This window comes from Camellia sinensis, chromosome 11 (assembly GCF_055761805.1).
Source record: "Camellia sinensis isolate YWXY chromosome 11, ASM5576180v1, whole genome shotgun sequence".
In the NCBI taxonomy this organism is placed as follows: domain Eukaryota; kingdom Viridiplantae; phylum Streptophyta; class Magnoliopsida; order Ericales; family Theaceae; genus Camellia; species Camellia sinensis.
In genome coordinates this window covers 12080787-12099147 of record NC_138971.1, presented here as the reverse complement: position 1 = coordinate 12099147, position 18361 = coordinate 12080787, and the positions used below count along the sequence as shown (strand labels likewise).

Sequence of the window (18361 nt, the reverse complement as noted above, 5' to 3'; positions counted from 1 at the left end):
AAAAACAAAACATCACATCCAACCCATAATCATTACACTTTTCTCTCACAAAAAGTCAAAAAAGCCAAAAAGCCAAAAAGTCCTTCCCGAACTAAGGTTTTTTGTCCATGCTAAAATAGCCAAAAAAGCCAAAAAGTTAAAAAGCCTAAAAAGTCAACACACTTCCCAAACCAACCCTAAGGGGGTGTTTGTTTCAGCTTTTCAGAACCAACTTATGACTTTTAGCTTTGAAAAAGTTATTTTGGACTGTTTGGTTAAATTTATTTCAAACAGCTTCTGATTCTAACAACTTATTTTAACTCAAAAAAACTGATTCTGAGAAGCTGCTCACCCCTTGCTCCTGATTATCAGCTTCTGCTGTGGACATGTTAATTTATGGTTATACTCTTAAATTTTTTTATTTTTTATTTTTTTAAAAATAGAAAAAGATTCAAATGGACTATAGATTATTATTATTATTTTTTATGAGAAATGTAGACAAACAAAAAATAAAATTAATTGAAAAAGCTATTTCACAGCTTATTTAACAAACACTACTCAGCAACTTAAATCTATAATCCAACGACTATACCAAACAGATTAACAATTTATAATTAAAGTCATAATCTATAATCTGTTAAGCTATAATCTATAAGCTGTTTTAACAGTTACACCAAACGGGGCCTAAGAATTGTTTGGTTGGTAACTTATCAATTTAATAATAATAATAATAAAAAACTAACAAACCTAATAAAAAAATAATATTTAATAAAAATAAATTAGAATAAATATTTAGTGCGACGAATGCTAAAATGTGCCTAACTAATATAATAAAATAATTTTAATTTAATTAAAAATTTAACGAGATTTGTGTGGATGCTTTAACTTTACTTTTCCTGCCCGTCTTGGTTGGGCAATTAAAAAATAATTTTTTTTATTAACAAGCCAAAAAAAAAAGAAAACAACAACAACCCCAAAACCCATTTTTAACTTCTTTGTTTTGAAAAAAAAAACCTAGTTCGGTCTCTCTTGTCTCCGCGTACTACTAGGGTTCTTCTGCATTCGCGCGAGCGACCTAGAGACAGAGAGAACACAATCGTAGCTGTTCTGGACTGCGTTCGATTGAGCGTGAAATCCACAAGCATCAATGGCGGCGGTGGCGGGAACGTCCGTGGTGGTGCCGGCGAACAGAAATCGCGGCGGTCGCATGGACGAAGACGAGAAGCTAGTTTTCGAGACGAGTAAGGGCGTAGAACCCATCATGAGCTTCGACGATATGGGTATCAAGGACGATTTGCTTCGAGGTATCTACAACTACGGCTTCGAGAAGCCATCGGCGATCCAACAACGGGCTGTTTTGCCCATTATTCAGGGTCGCGATGTCATTGCTCAGGCTCAGTCTGGTACCGGAAAGTCCTCCATGATTGCTCTCACTGTTTGCCAGATAGTCGATACTTCATCGAGAGAGTACGTTTTTCTTCTTCAAAACCCTAATTTGCTTTTCCCTATTTGTTTCTATGTTTAGGGTTTAACTGTTTTTTCTCTCTTCGGGTATATATGAATTGAGGGCAAAAGGCTACTTTTGTTGTCAAACTACACTAATTTGTGCAGAAAATCATGGGAGAGAGAGAGAGAGTTGTGGTAATTTTACTGTTTGATCCTTAGGCAAGATAAATGTTTGGGAAAAATATGTATTTTGTGGGGGGGTTTTCGGAATCAAAATTGTGTGATGAACAATTGAGTTATGTGCTTTGTACAATAGTATAGATGATTATTTTTTATGTGATTTCTGGAGTTCTAATTGTGAGTTTCCAAACTCTAGTTATGTGCTTTATTTTTTGATTACCCAACTCTCATCTTTCTGTGTTTCATGTATGATGTTAGTAATTGAACCCTAACCTGACATGCTTTTTTTGTGTTTTTTTTCAATTTTTTTTGGAGGTTCCATTAAATTATAAGTTGTTGTATTAGGCTACCTTTGTTGCCTTGTGCAGAAAATCATGGTGGGGCTGGATAAATATTACTTTTTGATTCTTCTAGTAATTCATAGGCAAGATAAATATTCGGGAAAAATATAAATAGTCTTCTTGTGGGTTTTTTGAGAATCAAAATTGTGTGATGAGGTTTTCATATGAAGGGAGTTATGTGCTTTGTACAACAGTATAGATTGTTAATTTTAGTGTGATTTCTGGAGTTCTAATTGTGAGTTTTCAAACTCGAATTAAAACTATAATTTTTACAGAAGAGCATGTGTGTAACTGGAAAAGGTTAGATTTTCATGCAATGTCATGTAGAATCTCCTATAGAATCTCCTACAAGTGCTGCAACTTGGGGCAGAGATGCTATATCCAGGAGAAAATAATAGGAGAGGGCTAAAGATGGTTCACCCAAATAGATAAATAAAAGAAAACGCGAGCTTGCCCGGACACCCAGTTATCAAAAAAAATAATAATAAAAAATAAATAAATAGGAGAAAAGGCTAGGAGACAGACAGGACTAAAGATGGTTCACCCAAATAGATAAATAAAAGAAAACGTGAGCTGGCCCGGACACCCAGTTATCAAAAAAAATAATAATAAAAAATAAATAAATAGGAGAAAAGGCTAGGAGACAGACAGGACTAAAGATGGTTAACCCAAATAAATAAATAAAGACAAAAAAGAAAAAGAAAAAGAAAAATACAGTGTAGTGTTTGACTGGCCTAATATATGATAATTACTAGGTCAATTTTTTCCTTCTAGTACCATTAACGGTTAAGTTACCTTTCTTCCTTAGTGTCTCGATCTGTGTTACAGCTTGATAATATTCATGAGTCATGTTTCTCCTGCAGGGTTCAAGCATTGATACTGTCATAAAAATAATAATATTTTTTCTGATATTTGCTTGGGCTCTCTGAAGTTCTTTTTAATAAACAAAAATATGCTTTTCTTGGCAACGTGCAGAAAAAAAAGATGTGGCCTTTTCTTTCTTTCCCCCCTTAACTCTCTTCCCTATAAGTAGCTCTGAATGGATTTTTGATCTACCATGCTGAAGGATCAAATTAGCAAATTTGATTATTGTGATGTTGCTATTCCATTATCCCATGTGATTCTAACAAAGTCCTTTTCCATCAATCCTGGATGATTTCTTAGTTTTCCCGCCCCCCCCCCCCCCCCCCCCCCCCCCCCCCTCCCTCTGTGACCTGATCACCTGTACTGCTGGTATGCATTTATTCATATTGACACGGACTCAAGTTCGGTACTTTTTATGTCAAACTGAGGGATCTGAGATTTTTTTTGGGTAAGGGGACTTTTGGTTGGGGTAGTATTCTTTGGTTAGCCGACTTGCGCTGCTTTTGAGTTCTTGGAAAGCATGGCTCAGTTTCAGTTGACTTGTTTTAGCCTTCTATTGTGGGCTTAAGTTGCTTTGTGCATTTTCACAGATGTGAAGATATTTTTATTTTGTTTTGTTTGATTACCCGAATCCTAGCTTTTAATAGTTGATGTTAGTAAATGAACCATATTTTGAGTTTGAAGTAATTCATTGTATTATATTTTACTTTATTCTTTTGTTTGGTTTTCTATTAAGTATGAGTTGTTGAGGAAAGGCTTCTTTGGCTTAATGAAAAAGCTGCATCAACAAAATTATGTTGAGTTGTCCTGAAGAAGTGTCACAATTTGTTTTGCTTCTCTAGTGGGTTTTTTGGGTTATCTATAGTTTTAGTTGTCAATAATTAGGTTCACATCTAAGAAGCACGACCACTTCTAAGAAGGTAATGTGTCATGTGCGACACTGACATGACACTTGTCGGACACTTTTCAACACTTAAATACACATATGAAATACATTATAAATTTGAATAAATTAACTTAAAATTCAATTATAAAACAAAAATAATATAAATTTATATACATACTCCTTTAAACTTTAAAAATTATTATCTCTGACTTAAATATTCATATATATGACGTATAATAAATATATAAAATTATTAGCGTGTCTTGTGTCGTGTTACATGTTCGTGCTTCGCAGGTTCACATAGTGGTTGCCCTCCACTTGAAGTGGCAGCTAAGCAATGACCCTAAAAAAGGGGGCATATCCTGCCTGGTTTTAATTTGAATTTTTTTAAAAGTAATTTTGCTAGTGTTTGCTTGGGCTTTGTAAAGTTATTTTCAGTAAGCAAGAAGAGTGCTCTAATTGCTTTTTGGGTGGAGTGCAATAAAGACGTCTTTTTTTTTAAACCTCCCAACGTGTTTTTATTTTCAGAGATTCTCTATAGTATTTTCTTTGTGATCATTCTATGATCTAATGTGGTACTTTGGTTAAGTTGGGTTTTGGTCATTGCGAGTTCTTTATTCCGTCACCCTTTTTTATAAGTATTGTTCCATCACTCTATCTGATTCTATAAGATGATAATGCCCCTATCATGTCAATAGTGTCCTACATGGTCTTAAATGCTACAAGACCATACGGTCAAACTCTTCTTACACCCTTTTCCCATGTCAACTAACAGGTCAACAATCATTGAGCTGACATAGAAAAATCGTGGGCCACTGTTGCAATTTGAAGTTTTGAACGAATATTCTCAAAATACTCGTTTCAATCAACAAGAAGAAAAACATCACTTGTAAAAACCAGTGGCATGCTAACCAATAAAAGCATACAATAAGACCCATACTGAACCCAAGTTGGTGTGGCAGGGTTCCAAGTAGGCCTATGTGAAAGTTTTAGATTGGCCTTTTTTGGTCAAATGCTATACATAGTTTTAGCGGCTTGATGTTGTTTGCCTTTGGTTATTGATTTGAGTCTTGGATAGGCTAGCTTTGCCGTTGTGTCCTTTTAAAAAACTTTTATCTATTTTCTGGCTGCTGGCACCATTGCAATGAGTTGCATAAAAGTACTCCTGCAACTTTTTCAGCCCTGGTTCCCATCTTCTCTTTTCGGAACTGACCTGGAATAACTGGAAAATGTTGAGTTTTTCATGCAATGTCATGTAGAATCTCCTACAAGTGCTGCAACTTGGGGCGGAGATGCTATATCTTGGAGAAAATAATAAGAGAGAGCTAAAGATGGTTTTGACTGGCCTAGTATATTATAATTACTCGGTCAATTTCTGCCTTCTAATTGCATTAACAGTTCAGTTACCTTACTTCCTTAAAGTCTCAGTCTGTGTTACAGCTTGATAATATTCGTATGAATCCTGTTTCCTCTGCAGGGTCCAAGCATTGATAATGTCACCTACAAGGGAACTTGCAACTCAAACAGAGAAAGTTATATTAGCCATTGGGAATTTCATTAATATACAGGCCCATGCATGCGTTGGAGGCAAAAGTGTGGGTGAGGATATCAGAAAACTAGAATATGGAGTTCATGTGGTGTCTGGAACTCCAGGTCGAGTTTGTGACATGATCAAGCGGAGGACATTGCGGACTAGAGCTATCAAATTATTGATTCTTGTGGGTACATGACTTCATGTTTTGTGTGTTATTTTTTTTATTGCTTTTACTATTTTTTAAAAAAATTATTTTAATCTACTTTTTCTTTAACATTATTGTTAAATATTGAGGTATTTATGTGGGAAATTATTTTCATGGGATTGATGTTTAAACAGGATGAGTCTGATGAGATGTTGAGCCGAGGTTTTAAGGATCAAATTTATGATGTCTACAGATACCTTCCACCAGAGCTTCAAGTAATCATCTCTCTCTCTCTCTCTCTCTCTCTCTCTCTCTCTCTCTCTCTCTCTCTCATGTTTTTATAATGCTGCTAACATGCTTGCATTAGTGGTAATTTTGATCCTTGTCATATGTCGTGTCTTTTGTATGATGATTTCATCTGTATATACTTCTTTTATCTCACATACACATTATGTTTACTCATAATATGGGAATGTTTTAATGGTAGTTTGTTGCTAAGTAAGACCAGTATGGTGCATGTCCTGTAGCCTGTAGGGAGTGGCATTTTGAATCTAAAATATATGAACTCAATTGCAGGTTGTTTTGATTTCTGCCACCCTTCCTAATGAAATTTTGGAGATGACGAGCAAATTTATGACAGATCCTGTTAGGATTCTTGTGAAACGTGATGAGTTGACTCTTGAGGTAACTAATTGTTTTGCTCTTATATCAGCTGCCTTTGAGAAACAATCTAAAATTTCAAATTTTCTTCGTTGTTCGTTTTATATTGCAATTTAACTATATTATCCCAAATATGACAGGGAATCAAGCAATTCTTCGTTGCAGTAGAAAGGGAGGAGTGGAAATTTGATACTTTGTGTGATCTTTATGATACCCTTACTATCACTCAGGCTGTTATTTTCTGCAACACAAAGAGGAAGGTAATATTTCAGTTGCTTTTTTCTTAATATTGAAAGCCATTTGGCTTAATTGCTTACTATTTTGTATGAGATGGGCCCACTTCGCATAATTTGTTCTGGTTGCTAGACAGCTCAATATTAATATAAAACTAAATGTAATGCTATTATGAATGTATGTATAATTGAATGAGAATTCTTTATCTCCAGATTCATTTTTGTAGTTGGAATTGTTTGCTTAGTAAATACCTGAGTAATATTACTGATCTGCTGTTTCCATAGTGTAGCCAGATACATATTAAACATCTGATTTTTTTGGCGGACTTTGCTCAATATTTTTGGTGCACTTGATGATTCAGTGCCTTCAAATTATAAGGCCCAACATTTCTAAGTATTTGACGAATTTTTCTCCATTGGATGATTGATCCTCCATTGTATTGTATATACAAGAAACCAAAATTTTGAAATTCAAGTAACTATGACTTCCCAAAGTTGGCCAAAAATATGTTTCCATTCATGCATACATTGAAAACGTGGATACTATTAACCTTTAAGGCTTTTGTGTTCTTGATGTTCAACCTGTGTTTATTTAAGGATTAACATCCTGATAGTTTAACATCAGTAAACAATTTGATACCAGTGCTGTTGACCAAGGAACTCATTAGCTGCTGAACCTCTCTGAGTTCTTTAGATAATTTCTGAGATGCTGTGAGCTCAACAGATTATTTTTGTACCGTACATTACAATTTTGGGATATCTACAGTTGTCAACAATAATGCATTGTGAGGGGGGAATGGTTTGGGGATACCTATGTTTCTCAACTGCAATGCATTGTGAGGGATTTTTTTATATCCTGAATTGAATTTTGCTACTTCATAGTCATTAACAGGATGATGGTTAATTTCAATAAGTCCTAGTATTAGGAGTTAATGCACTTGTATATTTGGACAGGTGGATTGGCTAACTGAGAAGATGCGTAGCAACAACTTTACTGTCTCTTCTATGCATGGAGATATGCCCCAGAAGGAAAGAGATGCAATAATGGCCGAGTTCCGTGCTGGTGAAACCCGTGTTCTGATCACAACAGATGTTTGGGCTCGGGGGTTGGATGTTCAACAGGCAAGTACTTTTATTTATTTACTTTGTTTCCTTATGGTATGCATTATGGTTTTATATTGATCATGGTTTTAAATCACGGTATCAGTTGGCATAATGGGCGTGGTCATTGTGTATTATTATTGGGAGTATTGGCCAATGTGTAATGTGAATTAGAAACCAAACTCGTAATTTTTTTAATCACTGGTAAATGCCAAAAAAACTCAATTCATGAGCATGTGCTGAGCCTATTTATCACAATTTTGATATTTGTAATGGTTTATAATCAGCAATGTGGCTCTTGAAAACATGATTTATAAATGATATTGAGTTTTATATTACTTTTAAGGCGGGCAATGCAGGTTTCATTTGGTAAAAGAATTTCACTATCTAGAATAATTAGAAATGTCATTAAAATAGATATTCCATAAGAATAAATAAACATTAATATCCTCAAACAAAGAGAGCTTGAAGATGACCCACTGCAGTGTACAGAGTCACAAACAGCTTGTATAAAACCCACAATACAAATTCATTTATCTGCAAATCATGTATAAAAGCTATGGCATCTACAACTCATATCAACCAGATTTATTGAAGTGCACAAGTCTGCCTCAACACTAAGAAGAACCACATCTTAGATCTCAATATCAAGTTTGAATCTCGAAGTTTCAAGCTCCAAATGAGTAGATCTAAGTATTGCAAACAAGTGGAGATCCGCAACAGAGGGCGAATAGGACACTTTTGGCATTATTGTTTTTTAAGAATAATGGTGGGCACCAACCTTTTTGGAGTGCATATGGTTCCTTATGTAACCAAACTGATTGGGTGTATCATGCAATTGAGCATCTAAGCTCACAAAATGCATTGATCATAAGTATTTGTACGATTTTATAATTTGATTCTCATTTTTTGTTGCCTTATTAGGTTTCTCTGGTGATCAATTATGACCTTCCAAACAATCGAGAGCTTTACATTCATCGCATTGGTCGGTCTGGTCGTTTTGGACGCAAGGTATGTGTTATAGATATTGGGCTTTGCCTAGGGCATGGAACTTTTTTTTTTCACCAGGAAGTGGATATGATTTTATTTCATCAAAAGTGGGACTATTGTTTTTGGCTACAGCCCAAAGAAACCAGGCAGTCATACACTGCCTGATGGATGCTATATATTGTAATATTCATGTTAAGAGATTGTTTATCTTCTTGACGCGCTTGCATTATGCATAGAATTGTGGCTCATATACCTGTAGTCTTCATTGATATATTGTCTGATTTATGTGCATGACCTTCATCGCTGTGTACACTGTACCCAGCAATTTGTTAACAGCATTTGCATAGTTTTTAGCAAGGGTGTAAAAAAACCGATGGAACCAAACTAGCCAGTCAAAACCCATCGAAATTTCGATTTTCAGCATGTTTTTCACAATGAATGATCTGTTTCGGTTTTCAAAATTGTTACGCTGAGTGACCAAAAATATAATGCTGTTAACAAAATCGACAAGTGACCAACATAATGTACGGCCTACATAGCATCTTGATTTTTACACTATATGGTCTGTATAGTGTCTAAATTCTCAGTCACTCAATGTATTTTTGTTTGGTCACTTATATTTTATTTCTTTGAGCATTAAAAGACAAGTCGTTTTGTAATAAAAGTTAGGGAGGGAAGCATTTATAGTGCTACTTTCACCATTTTTCTTCATTTATTCCCAGTGTGCAATTCTACAAGTTTTAACCATTAAAATCTCGTGTGAATCTCTCCTCTATACTACACTGATAAGAACTTAACCATAGCATGGAGTTTGTTTTGGTTCCTCAACTAGCAAAACCGAAAGGTTCAGTTCAGTGCTAAACTTTCCCTCAACCCTGACCAAAACAGAACTGCTTACTCCTGTAGTTTTTAGCATCAAATTGCAATTGTTCTGCTTCATAGGATAATGTCTCTAGTTTTATAACCTAGATTGTCATGTGAGAACAGATGTATCATGTGTTGAGTTTGACTTATGACATGTTCAATGGGGTTTATTGAAATGTTTGACCTTATATGTGTTCTTGCTTCATCTGCATGCATTATTGTGTTTCTTACTAGCTGTTTTGCCAAACTTACTAGTGGTACATAATTATTGACATCCCATTTGTCATGGAAATTGGCTTCTTGATGTAATGCAGGGTGTTGCAATAAACTTTGTCAAAAGTGATGATATCAAGATTCTAAGAGACATTGAGCAGTATTACAGTACCCAGATTGATGAAATGCCAATGAACGTGGCTGATTTGATATAACGACCACTTGCGCATGCACCCAATAGGCAAATCTTAAAATTGTGTGAACAGGATTGTGTTCAGTGTCTCCGGACCTTGGTTGGATGTTTTCTAGGTGATGGGTTCCATGCTCTGGCGGTATGTAGTTTTCCAGGTTTTGTAACAAGAAACATTTGAGTGACTGTCATACTCTGTATTTATTGAATCGGTGTCTGATGCTCTACATTGTCGCGTCGTGTCATTTCACAGATTGCAAGGGGACAGTATGGAAGACAATCATGACTCTTTATCTTAAGGATTGATATATATATTTGACATTGTTGGTTTGGATTTTTAACGGAGTGATCGATGCATTATGACCCCTTTTTTTTTTGGTGGTTAGTGAGGAATTGACAGTAGTAAATTGTTTTTAAGAATTTTTTTTTCTTGTATTTTACCTTTGAACAATTTCAGTTGCATTAAGTTGGTTACAAATGAGGTTTCCATAAGATGTTAAGCTTTGTGGTCTTTTTTCTTCCGGCTAATTATGTGTCAATTGCTTACACACTAGAGATCAGGTAGTCAAGTCCCCAACCGCTGGGTAAGCTGCTTATGTGGGTGTTGGGAAGTGAGTTTTTTTGTAAGTTTTTTTAGTTATAGGATATTATTGGAGTAATTTTTTTTATGTTTGGAAAGATAGTTGGAATTTTTTGTGATTGGATGTGATGTTTGTGAAAGAAAAAGTGAAATGATTATGAAGTTTAATGTGATATTTTGTTTGGATTTTTTTTTTTTTGGTTTTGTAATTATAGTATTTTAGTGAAAAAAAATAAAAAAAATTACAAAAAAATCTTTTCCAAACACCGCCATTACAAATTATTTGGTATAGTTTCTAAAAGTAAATTTGAATAATTTATTATTTAGTTTGATTATTTATATAAAAAATTAAGCTAATTGAACATGAGTACGCTACAAAACTTAAGTTTGTCTTAAAAAATTTATATGATATATTTTTAGAAGTTATACGATAAATTTGATCTGACTATGGAAAAGTTGAAAAAGGAAAATGCCTCGTAGCTCGACTTTTAGAGGCTCGAAATGGGAAAAGAGTGAGAGAAGAGAGGAAACAGAGGAGAAAGAGGGAGAGAAGAGAGGAGGAAGGGAAGAAGCAGATGAGAAGCAGAGCCTCGCCGCTGCCATCGTCGCAGCAGACCGTCGCCTCACCCAGCCCTGGTCGTCTGCCCAGCCCCGCCGACGTCGCAGCACCACCGTCGTCTGTCAGCCCCGGTCGTTTGCTCAGCTTCCCTTCTTCCTTCAACCGATTTTTATGGCCCCCTCCCCTCTTCCTCCTCCTCCTCCTCCTCCTCCTCCTCCTCCCTCTCCCTTCTCTTCTTCTCCCTTCTTCTTCTTCTTCTTCTTCTTCTTCTTCTTCGTTCTGCAACAAAACCAAGGAAGAAAGAAAAAAAAAAAAATCGACACCAAAACGAGGAAAGAAAAAAATAAAAATAAAAAAAAATCGACACCAAAACGACGTCGTTTTGGTGTCGAGCCAGATTTCGAGCCGTGTTATTCGAGCTACCAATCGGAACCGGTTGAAAAAATTGTAAGTCAATCCAATCTAGATTAAATAGCACTGTTTGATTTGATTTTTTTCCCAGTGCATGGTTTGGTTCAAGTTCTTAAAATAGGCAAATTGTGGATACGTTTGGGATGTAGGTTGTGTTTTTGACTTTTTAATTTTTTGTTTATTTTAATTTGGGGTTAAAAGTTTTGTTTGGGATAGATTTTTAATTTTTAATTTTTATTTTGTGAGGGAAAAAATAAAATGATTATGTTTGGGATGTGACATTTTATTTTATCTTTTTATAACTTAAATAGTCAAACAACTTCCAAACTCTTTATGCCAAATGAGTGCTGTGTTTTACAGCTTTATAGCAATTCCGGTTTTCCCTTCATTATTTAAGTGTATCCCGGGCTCGGGTCCGTGAATGTTGGTTGTTGTCTTATTCTCGTTTCCATCCTTTACCCTTTATATTTGAGTCTTGGGTTGTGTTTCGCAGATTTGAAATAGGTTGGTTGTGTTTAGAAACCAAGAGTTGATGCCCAGATTTTGGCCTTCACGCTCGAGCAGGGCTTTTGACGCTCGAGCGGGCCCTTTGCTTTTGTTCCTCCGCTCTAGCAGGCAGTTTGGCGCTCGAGCGGGATTATTCAGTCTCCAGTATCTTTTCTCTACAGGTCATCGGACGCTCGAGCGTTCACTTCACGCTTGAGTGGGGACCTTCGTCTGCAGAACTTCTGGAAGTGTGCATTCGACGCTCGAGCGTCACTTTTCACGCTCGAGCGGAAGTCTGTGTCTGACGCTCGAGCGGGGCATTCCACGCTCAAGCGGACTGTGTTTTATATCAGTCCGAGTTGTAACTTTTTGGATTACTTTTTCGGGCCATTCTCTATCTCTAACTTTCCAAAACCCTATTTTGAGAGCTCCTCTCTCTATAATACACATTCTCTCTACGAAATCATCTAGTTTTAGTGATCTTCCACCCTTGTCCCTTTGTAAAAAGTGTAGAGCTTGATGTGGGCTACGTTTGGATCCAAAAATCTTTGGGTTTGGAGCACCTTCGAATTTCTTCATCTTCTCCTTCGAGCTCCGAAATTTGAGGTAGGGATAACTACTCATATTTATGATCTTTGACATAAACTTGTGGTCATTTTGATTTAATGTTGAAGTTGGAAAATTTTAGGTGTTAGGGTTTCAAAATGTATAAAGAGGGGTTTTGTTCTTTTGATCAATACATGTGTATTTTGGGTCCTAAAATAAGGTGATTGATGTTTATTGATGATATTTGGACCTTTGGGTCAATGTTGAGAAAATGGAGAGAAAAACCCTAATTTATTGTGATGAATTAATTTGTATAATTAATTTGGGAAAGTTATGGAAATATGAAATTGAGTTGGAAATAATGAAATTTGATAATTATGAGGGTTAATGGTGGAGTTGGATTGATTGATCACTCACCTTTGAAATTGTAGATAATTTATCTGTTTGATAATTTATTATCTGTTTAGAAATAATTGTTTTGGACTATCGGTGGAGAATAGTCTTGATTGTTGTAGATACGACATGATGATTAGATGAATTAAAACTAATTAATTGAATATGTCATTGAATACGACGAATGGGATAACACATTGAATGTGTGCTTGGCTTGATCATTGTATATAATAAGTGTTTAAATACATTGTATATGTATATTGTCTGGGAGGAGATAGGGGATGTACTCCTAAACCGGATTTGGGAGGAGATAGAGGATGGACTCCAGTGATAACTAAGTTGGCCGGAGTGTCCAGGGTGAAAGTCCCGAAATCCTAATTGCGTTTGTATAACATAGATAAATTGAAGTATGAAAATGATAATAATATGAGTTGTAGTCTCATTTAAACTTGAAGTGTTGAAGTGTTAATTATGTGAGTTGTAGTCTCATGTTAATTGATCATAACCGAAGTATTGTTGATACGAGCTGTAGTCTCATTTGAACTGTCTGGATGAACATGGAACCATATCTATGAATTGGTTTGGATAATGAAATGGAAAGAGATGTATGTTTGTTTATATGCGTTAAACATTTATCAAATGCCAATGTTTTAGTTATTGCTTATATTATGTTTAGCATATCTCTACTGAGCGTTGGCTCACCCTATATGGGACATCATTTTCAGGTTCAGGTGTTATGCCGCTTCCAAGGCCTTAGCTTGGATAGTTTTGGGAGTTGAAGGCTTTTTTGGTTGTTTTAATATTTTGGTGATACATGTAAATTCAAGCCAAGGGCTTATTTGTGTAGAGAGTTAGAACTCTTCTTTTGTTGTAACCAAGTGTTGACTTGAAAAGTTATAAACCTACAGGGCATTTACTTTTGTTGTCAACATGTATTACTTTTGTAAGAATACTCTGATGAATGGAAATATGCTTTATTCTCTTGTCTATGAATATCATGAATGTTGGGTTTATAGGTATTATATTGAGGGCGTTACAACTTGGTATCAGAGCGTACTGGGTTTGAATACCTTGGGTACGTAGGGAGTGGTTAGTACCACATTGGGTTTGTCTCGCTTGTTAGAGGCTTATGTATGATGTTATGTGTTTATTTGATATCATGCTTATGTGACTAAATGGGTATGGAATCTAGTTTCTAGGATATTGATTGGATCATTGGGTTTCTGGGAGTCCTGTTGGAAAGGCAATTGATCACTGCCGTTTCTAACTGGAACTCTAGCAGCGCTACGGAACTGTCATTATCCGGAAATGAAATTCGTAAGTGCTTACGTGATAATGTGCTTACATGGAGTGAATTACAGTTGTCCATTACATTAGGACGTGAGTGAAATAGCTTCGGCACATTTGTAAATGTGCTAATGTCTTCGTTACCTTTATTAGGATGTCAGGACGAGGACGTAGTGGTAGGCGAGGTAGGCCTAGGAGGCAGGAGATGCCTATACTAGATGAAATTCCAGCGCAGCAAGAGGGAGTTGGTCAATCCAATGTGGCTGAGCCAGTAGGTCAGCAGGCCATTGGCGCCTTAGCCCGCGAGATGGCAGGAGCGTTGAGGGAATCTATGGGCATTCTCAGTGCTGAGAATCAAGCCCAGGCCTATGTAGCTAAGGCAGGGCCTTCCTTTCTAAAGAGGGAGTTTTTTCGATCTAATCCGGATGAGTTTTTTGAGGATCCGAAAGAGCCACTTAAGGCTGATGAGTGGCTTGAGCAGATGATGAAGACGTTTGAGATGCTAGGCATCGAAGATGGAGCCTTGAAGGTGACCTTAACGTCCTTCCAGCTGAAAGTAGACGCGGGGTAGTGGTGAAAGTTTATGCGGGGCCGTATTGGTGGGACTTGGGAGGCCTTTGTAGATGCTTTCCAGAAGAAGTTTTTGCCTCCCGTTGTTAGGGAGAAATTGAGGGATTAGTTTTGTCAGCCCAAGCAGCTGAACACACCAATGGCCGAGTTGGAGGCCGCATTACCAGCTTATCGAGGTTTGCTCCTAAGCTAGTGGCGTCTGAAGAACGCCGTTGTCTTGAGTTTGAGAATAAGTTAAGGACCGGACTCAAGATGAGAGTTGCGGGGTCCATGACTTTAAAGTATGGGCGCCTTGTGGATGCTGCGGCTAGGGATGACAATTTAAACCCGGCCCGACGAGGACCCGACCCCGATTTGAATGGTTTTTTCCCGAAAAATATCCCTAACGGGAAGGGGATGGTATTCAAAAATTAATCCCCGATCAGTTTCGGGCCGGGGACGGGGATAAGTGTCTCAGCCCCGTACCCGGCCCGTCCCCGTTCCCCGGTCCCCCGCCCCGTTTCCCCGATACAAAATTACTATTCTATCCCTATATATATATATATATATATATATATTTATCAAACCCTAAACACACATAACCTCTCATTCATTTCACTGAGTCACACCGTCCCTCTCTGTCTCTCTCCCCGCCGAGCTCCCTCGTCTCCCTGTCGATCTCACCGATCTCCCTCCTCCTCTCTCTCTCTCTCCCCGCCGATCTCCCTTCTCTACCCGCAGATCTCTCGCCGATCTCCCTTTTCCTCTTCCTCAGTTCGATCGGCGAATGAGACCCTCCCTCCTCTCCAAACACTGTCGCAACCACAGCCCTAAGAGGCTGGCCACGGCGGCTCTGTTCGGGCTCCCCGCCGATCTCCCTCCTCCTCTCTCTCTCATCGCCGATGTCATGCTTGTGTTTGTTCTTGATTCCTCTCTCTCTCTCTCTCTGTGAATATTTCTGATTTTTTATTTTTTATTTTTTATTTTTTATTTTTTATTTTTTATTTTTTGATTTCCCATCTGTATGATTTGTTGGGTTTTGGATCTGTATTAATTTTGCCGATATGTGCGATCTGTGAATGTTGTTGTTGATGATGAAAATCTATGTTTTCAGATCTGTGAATGTTTCAGATCTATGTATGGGTGCGATTTGTGTGACTGTATCAGATCTATGTTGAATTTATTTATTTATTTTTTTGACCAGGGAATCTTCGGGGTCGAGGATCCCCGATCCCCGTTAGGGGGCGGGGGCGGGGGTGGTAATAGGCTCCCCGTCGGGGATCGGGGGCGGGGCCGGGGAAATTTTGACCATCAGGGATCGGGGACGGGGAGTGTGATCCCCGGCCCCGCCCCGCCCCGTTGCCATTCCAAGCTGTGGCCCATCTTGAGATTATTATGCATGAGGAGGAGGAGAGGATGAGGGGCTCCAAGAGGAGTCAGGATGGCCAGGGGGATGGTAGGAGGCAGAAGGGTTCTAACCCTCAGCAGTCCCAGGGTGCGTTTGCAAGATCTACCTTTCTAGTGCCGAGTTCAGGCTCTGGGAGAGGCAATCAGGGAGACTTTACCTGTTACAAGTGTGGTCAGCTAGGCCACAAGTCTCCAACTTGCCCGCAGAAGGGAGGAGGGCAAAGAGCAGCTTCATCTTCGGCTCGTCCTTAGAGCCAAAGTCAGGGCAGAGGCCAACCGCTCTCTTGTTACCAATGTGGTCAGGCGGGCACCTGAAGAGGTTTTGCCTGCAGTTGAGTGGCACATCTGGTGCATCTGGGTTGAGGCAGAGTTTTCAACCAGCTTAGTCAGTTCAGTCCTCGAGGCCCAATCAGGGAGCCTCTTCGGCTCAGTCCGTGCAGCAGTATTTTGCTCCGAGAGGTGAGCAGGTAGATCAGGGGCCTACAGGGTGTGTGTATGCTGTTACCGCGCAGGATTTTGTACCGGCTCCATCTATTGTGAAAGGTACCTTTCTGTTTTGCAACTCGGTTACTAATGTGTTGATTGATACGGGTGCATTTCATTCCTTTATATCTGCTACATTTGCATCTGTTTTGGGGTTGGAGTTGGCACAGTTAGCTTCTCCTATTTGTGTTGTATCACCTGTTGGGGGTGAGTTGATTTTGAAACATAGGTGTAGAGGTTGTGATATAGAGGTCGCCGACCGCCGGCTTCCATTTTCTTTTGTAGTAATGAATATGTCGGGTTTTGATGTGATTTTGGATATGGACTGGTTATCGTCATATCGGGCTGTTATCGACTGCTACCGCCAGAGGGTTACTGTGTGTACCTTGAGCGGGGACTGTTTCCATTTCTTGGGAGATCGGGTTGGTAGTGTTTTACCACCAGTGTATGATCCATGAGGGCGGGGTACGCTTAGTTGTCTTCTTGCTAGCTGTATGAATAGTGAGTGAAGTGAGACCCAGGCCGAGTTACCAAGAGTGATCTGTGAGTACTCGGACGTCTTTCCCGAGGATCTCGTTAGTTTGCCACCCCATCGAGAGATCGAATTCTCTATTGACTTAGTGCCTGGCACGGCACTGATTTCTATGGCACCGTATCGTTTTGCCCCTGCCGATTTGAGTGAGTTGAAGATTCAACTCCAGGAGTTATTGGATAAGGGTTTTGTCTGCCCTAGTACTTCGCCGTGGAGAGCACCGACCCTCTTTGCTAAAAAGAAAGATGAGGCTTTGAGACTTTGTATTGATTACCGGAAATTGAATCGGGCTACGGTTAAGAACAAGTACCCTATGCCTCGTATAGATGATTTGTTTGACCAGTTAAAAAGGTCCCGTTGTTTCTCTAAGATAGATTTGAGATCAGGATACCATCAATTGAGGGTCAGGGAGGAAGACATCCCGAAGACGGCATTCCGTACGCGGTATGGCCATTATGAGTTTCTGGTGATGCCTTTTGGGCTCACCAATGCACCGGCAATGTTTATGGACTTGATGTACCGGATTTTTCGGGAATTCTTAGATCGATTTGTGGTCGTTTTCGTAGACGACATTCTGATTTATTCACCTTTGGAGGAGGACCACGAGGAACACTTGAGAGTGGTGCTTGAGTTACTTAGAGCCTATAAGCTGTATGCTAAGTTCGGAAAGTGTGAGCTCTAGCTAAGAGAGGTTAAATTCTTAGGCCATGTAGTCTCCGAGGAAGGGATGTCTATTGATACATCCAAGGTAGAGGCAGTGCAGGATTGGGCACAGCCAAAGAGTGTTTTTGAGATCCGCAGTTTTCTGGGATTGGCTAGTTATTACCGTAGGTTTGTGAAAGATTTCTCCAAGCTAGCTTCGCCGTTGACTAGGTTGACGCGGAAAGCGATCAAATTTGTGTGGAGTGAGACTTGTGAAAAGTCGTTCCAAGAGCTTAAAGTTAGACTTACCACCGCTCCAGTTTTGATTATTCTGAAGAAGGGTTTGGGTTATACTGTACATTGTGATGCCTCACGAGAGGGTTTGGGTTGTGTGTTGATGCAAGAGGGGAAAGTAGTAGCCTATGGCTCACGTTAGTTGAAAATACACGAGAAGAATTATCCTACACATGACCTAGAGTTAGCAGCTGTAATTTTTTCCTTGAAGATTTGGAGGCATTACCTGTATGGTGAGAAATTCGAGGTGTTCTCGGATCATAAGAGTCTGAAGTATCTGTTTACACAGAAAGACTTAAATCTGAGGCAGAGAAGGTAGATGGAGTTTATTGAGGACTATGACTTTGAGTTGCACTATCACCCGGGAAAGGCCGATGCCCTTAGTAAGAAATCCATTAGTGATGTAGCTTGTGTAGCCATCCGAGAATGGGAGATGTTGGGTGCACTTGGCGAGTTTGATCTGCTTCTAGGTGAATCTGTTGAGTCTGCGGCCTTGTTTTCGGTAGTTGCTCAGCCCACACTTGTGAATCGAGTGTTAAAGGCACAGAGGAGTGACCTTGAGGTAG

The 18361-nt window shown here is 38.7% G+C and overlaps 1 protein-coding gene across 1 annotated transcript; it reads left to right on the top strand.

Annotated features, from left to right (window-relative positions):
• The first annotated feature begins 853 nt into the window (after positions 1-853).
• EIF4A-III (eukaryotic initiation factor 4A-III) lies at positions 854-9967 on the top strand. Its single transcript, XM_028264180.2, has 8 exons — positions 854-1446; positions 5174-5414; positions 5570-5650; positions 5952-6059; positions 6176-6295; positions 7223-7390; positions 8294-8380; positions 9538-9967. Exons 1-8 carry the CDS (start codon positions 1127-1129, stop codon positions 9649-9651), a joined length of 1239 nt encoding a protein of 412 aa, XP_028119981.1. The 5' UTR covers positions 854-1126; the 3' UTR covers positions 9652-9967.
• Positions 9968-18361: the final 8394 nt, after the last annotated feature.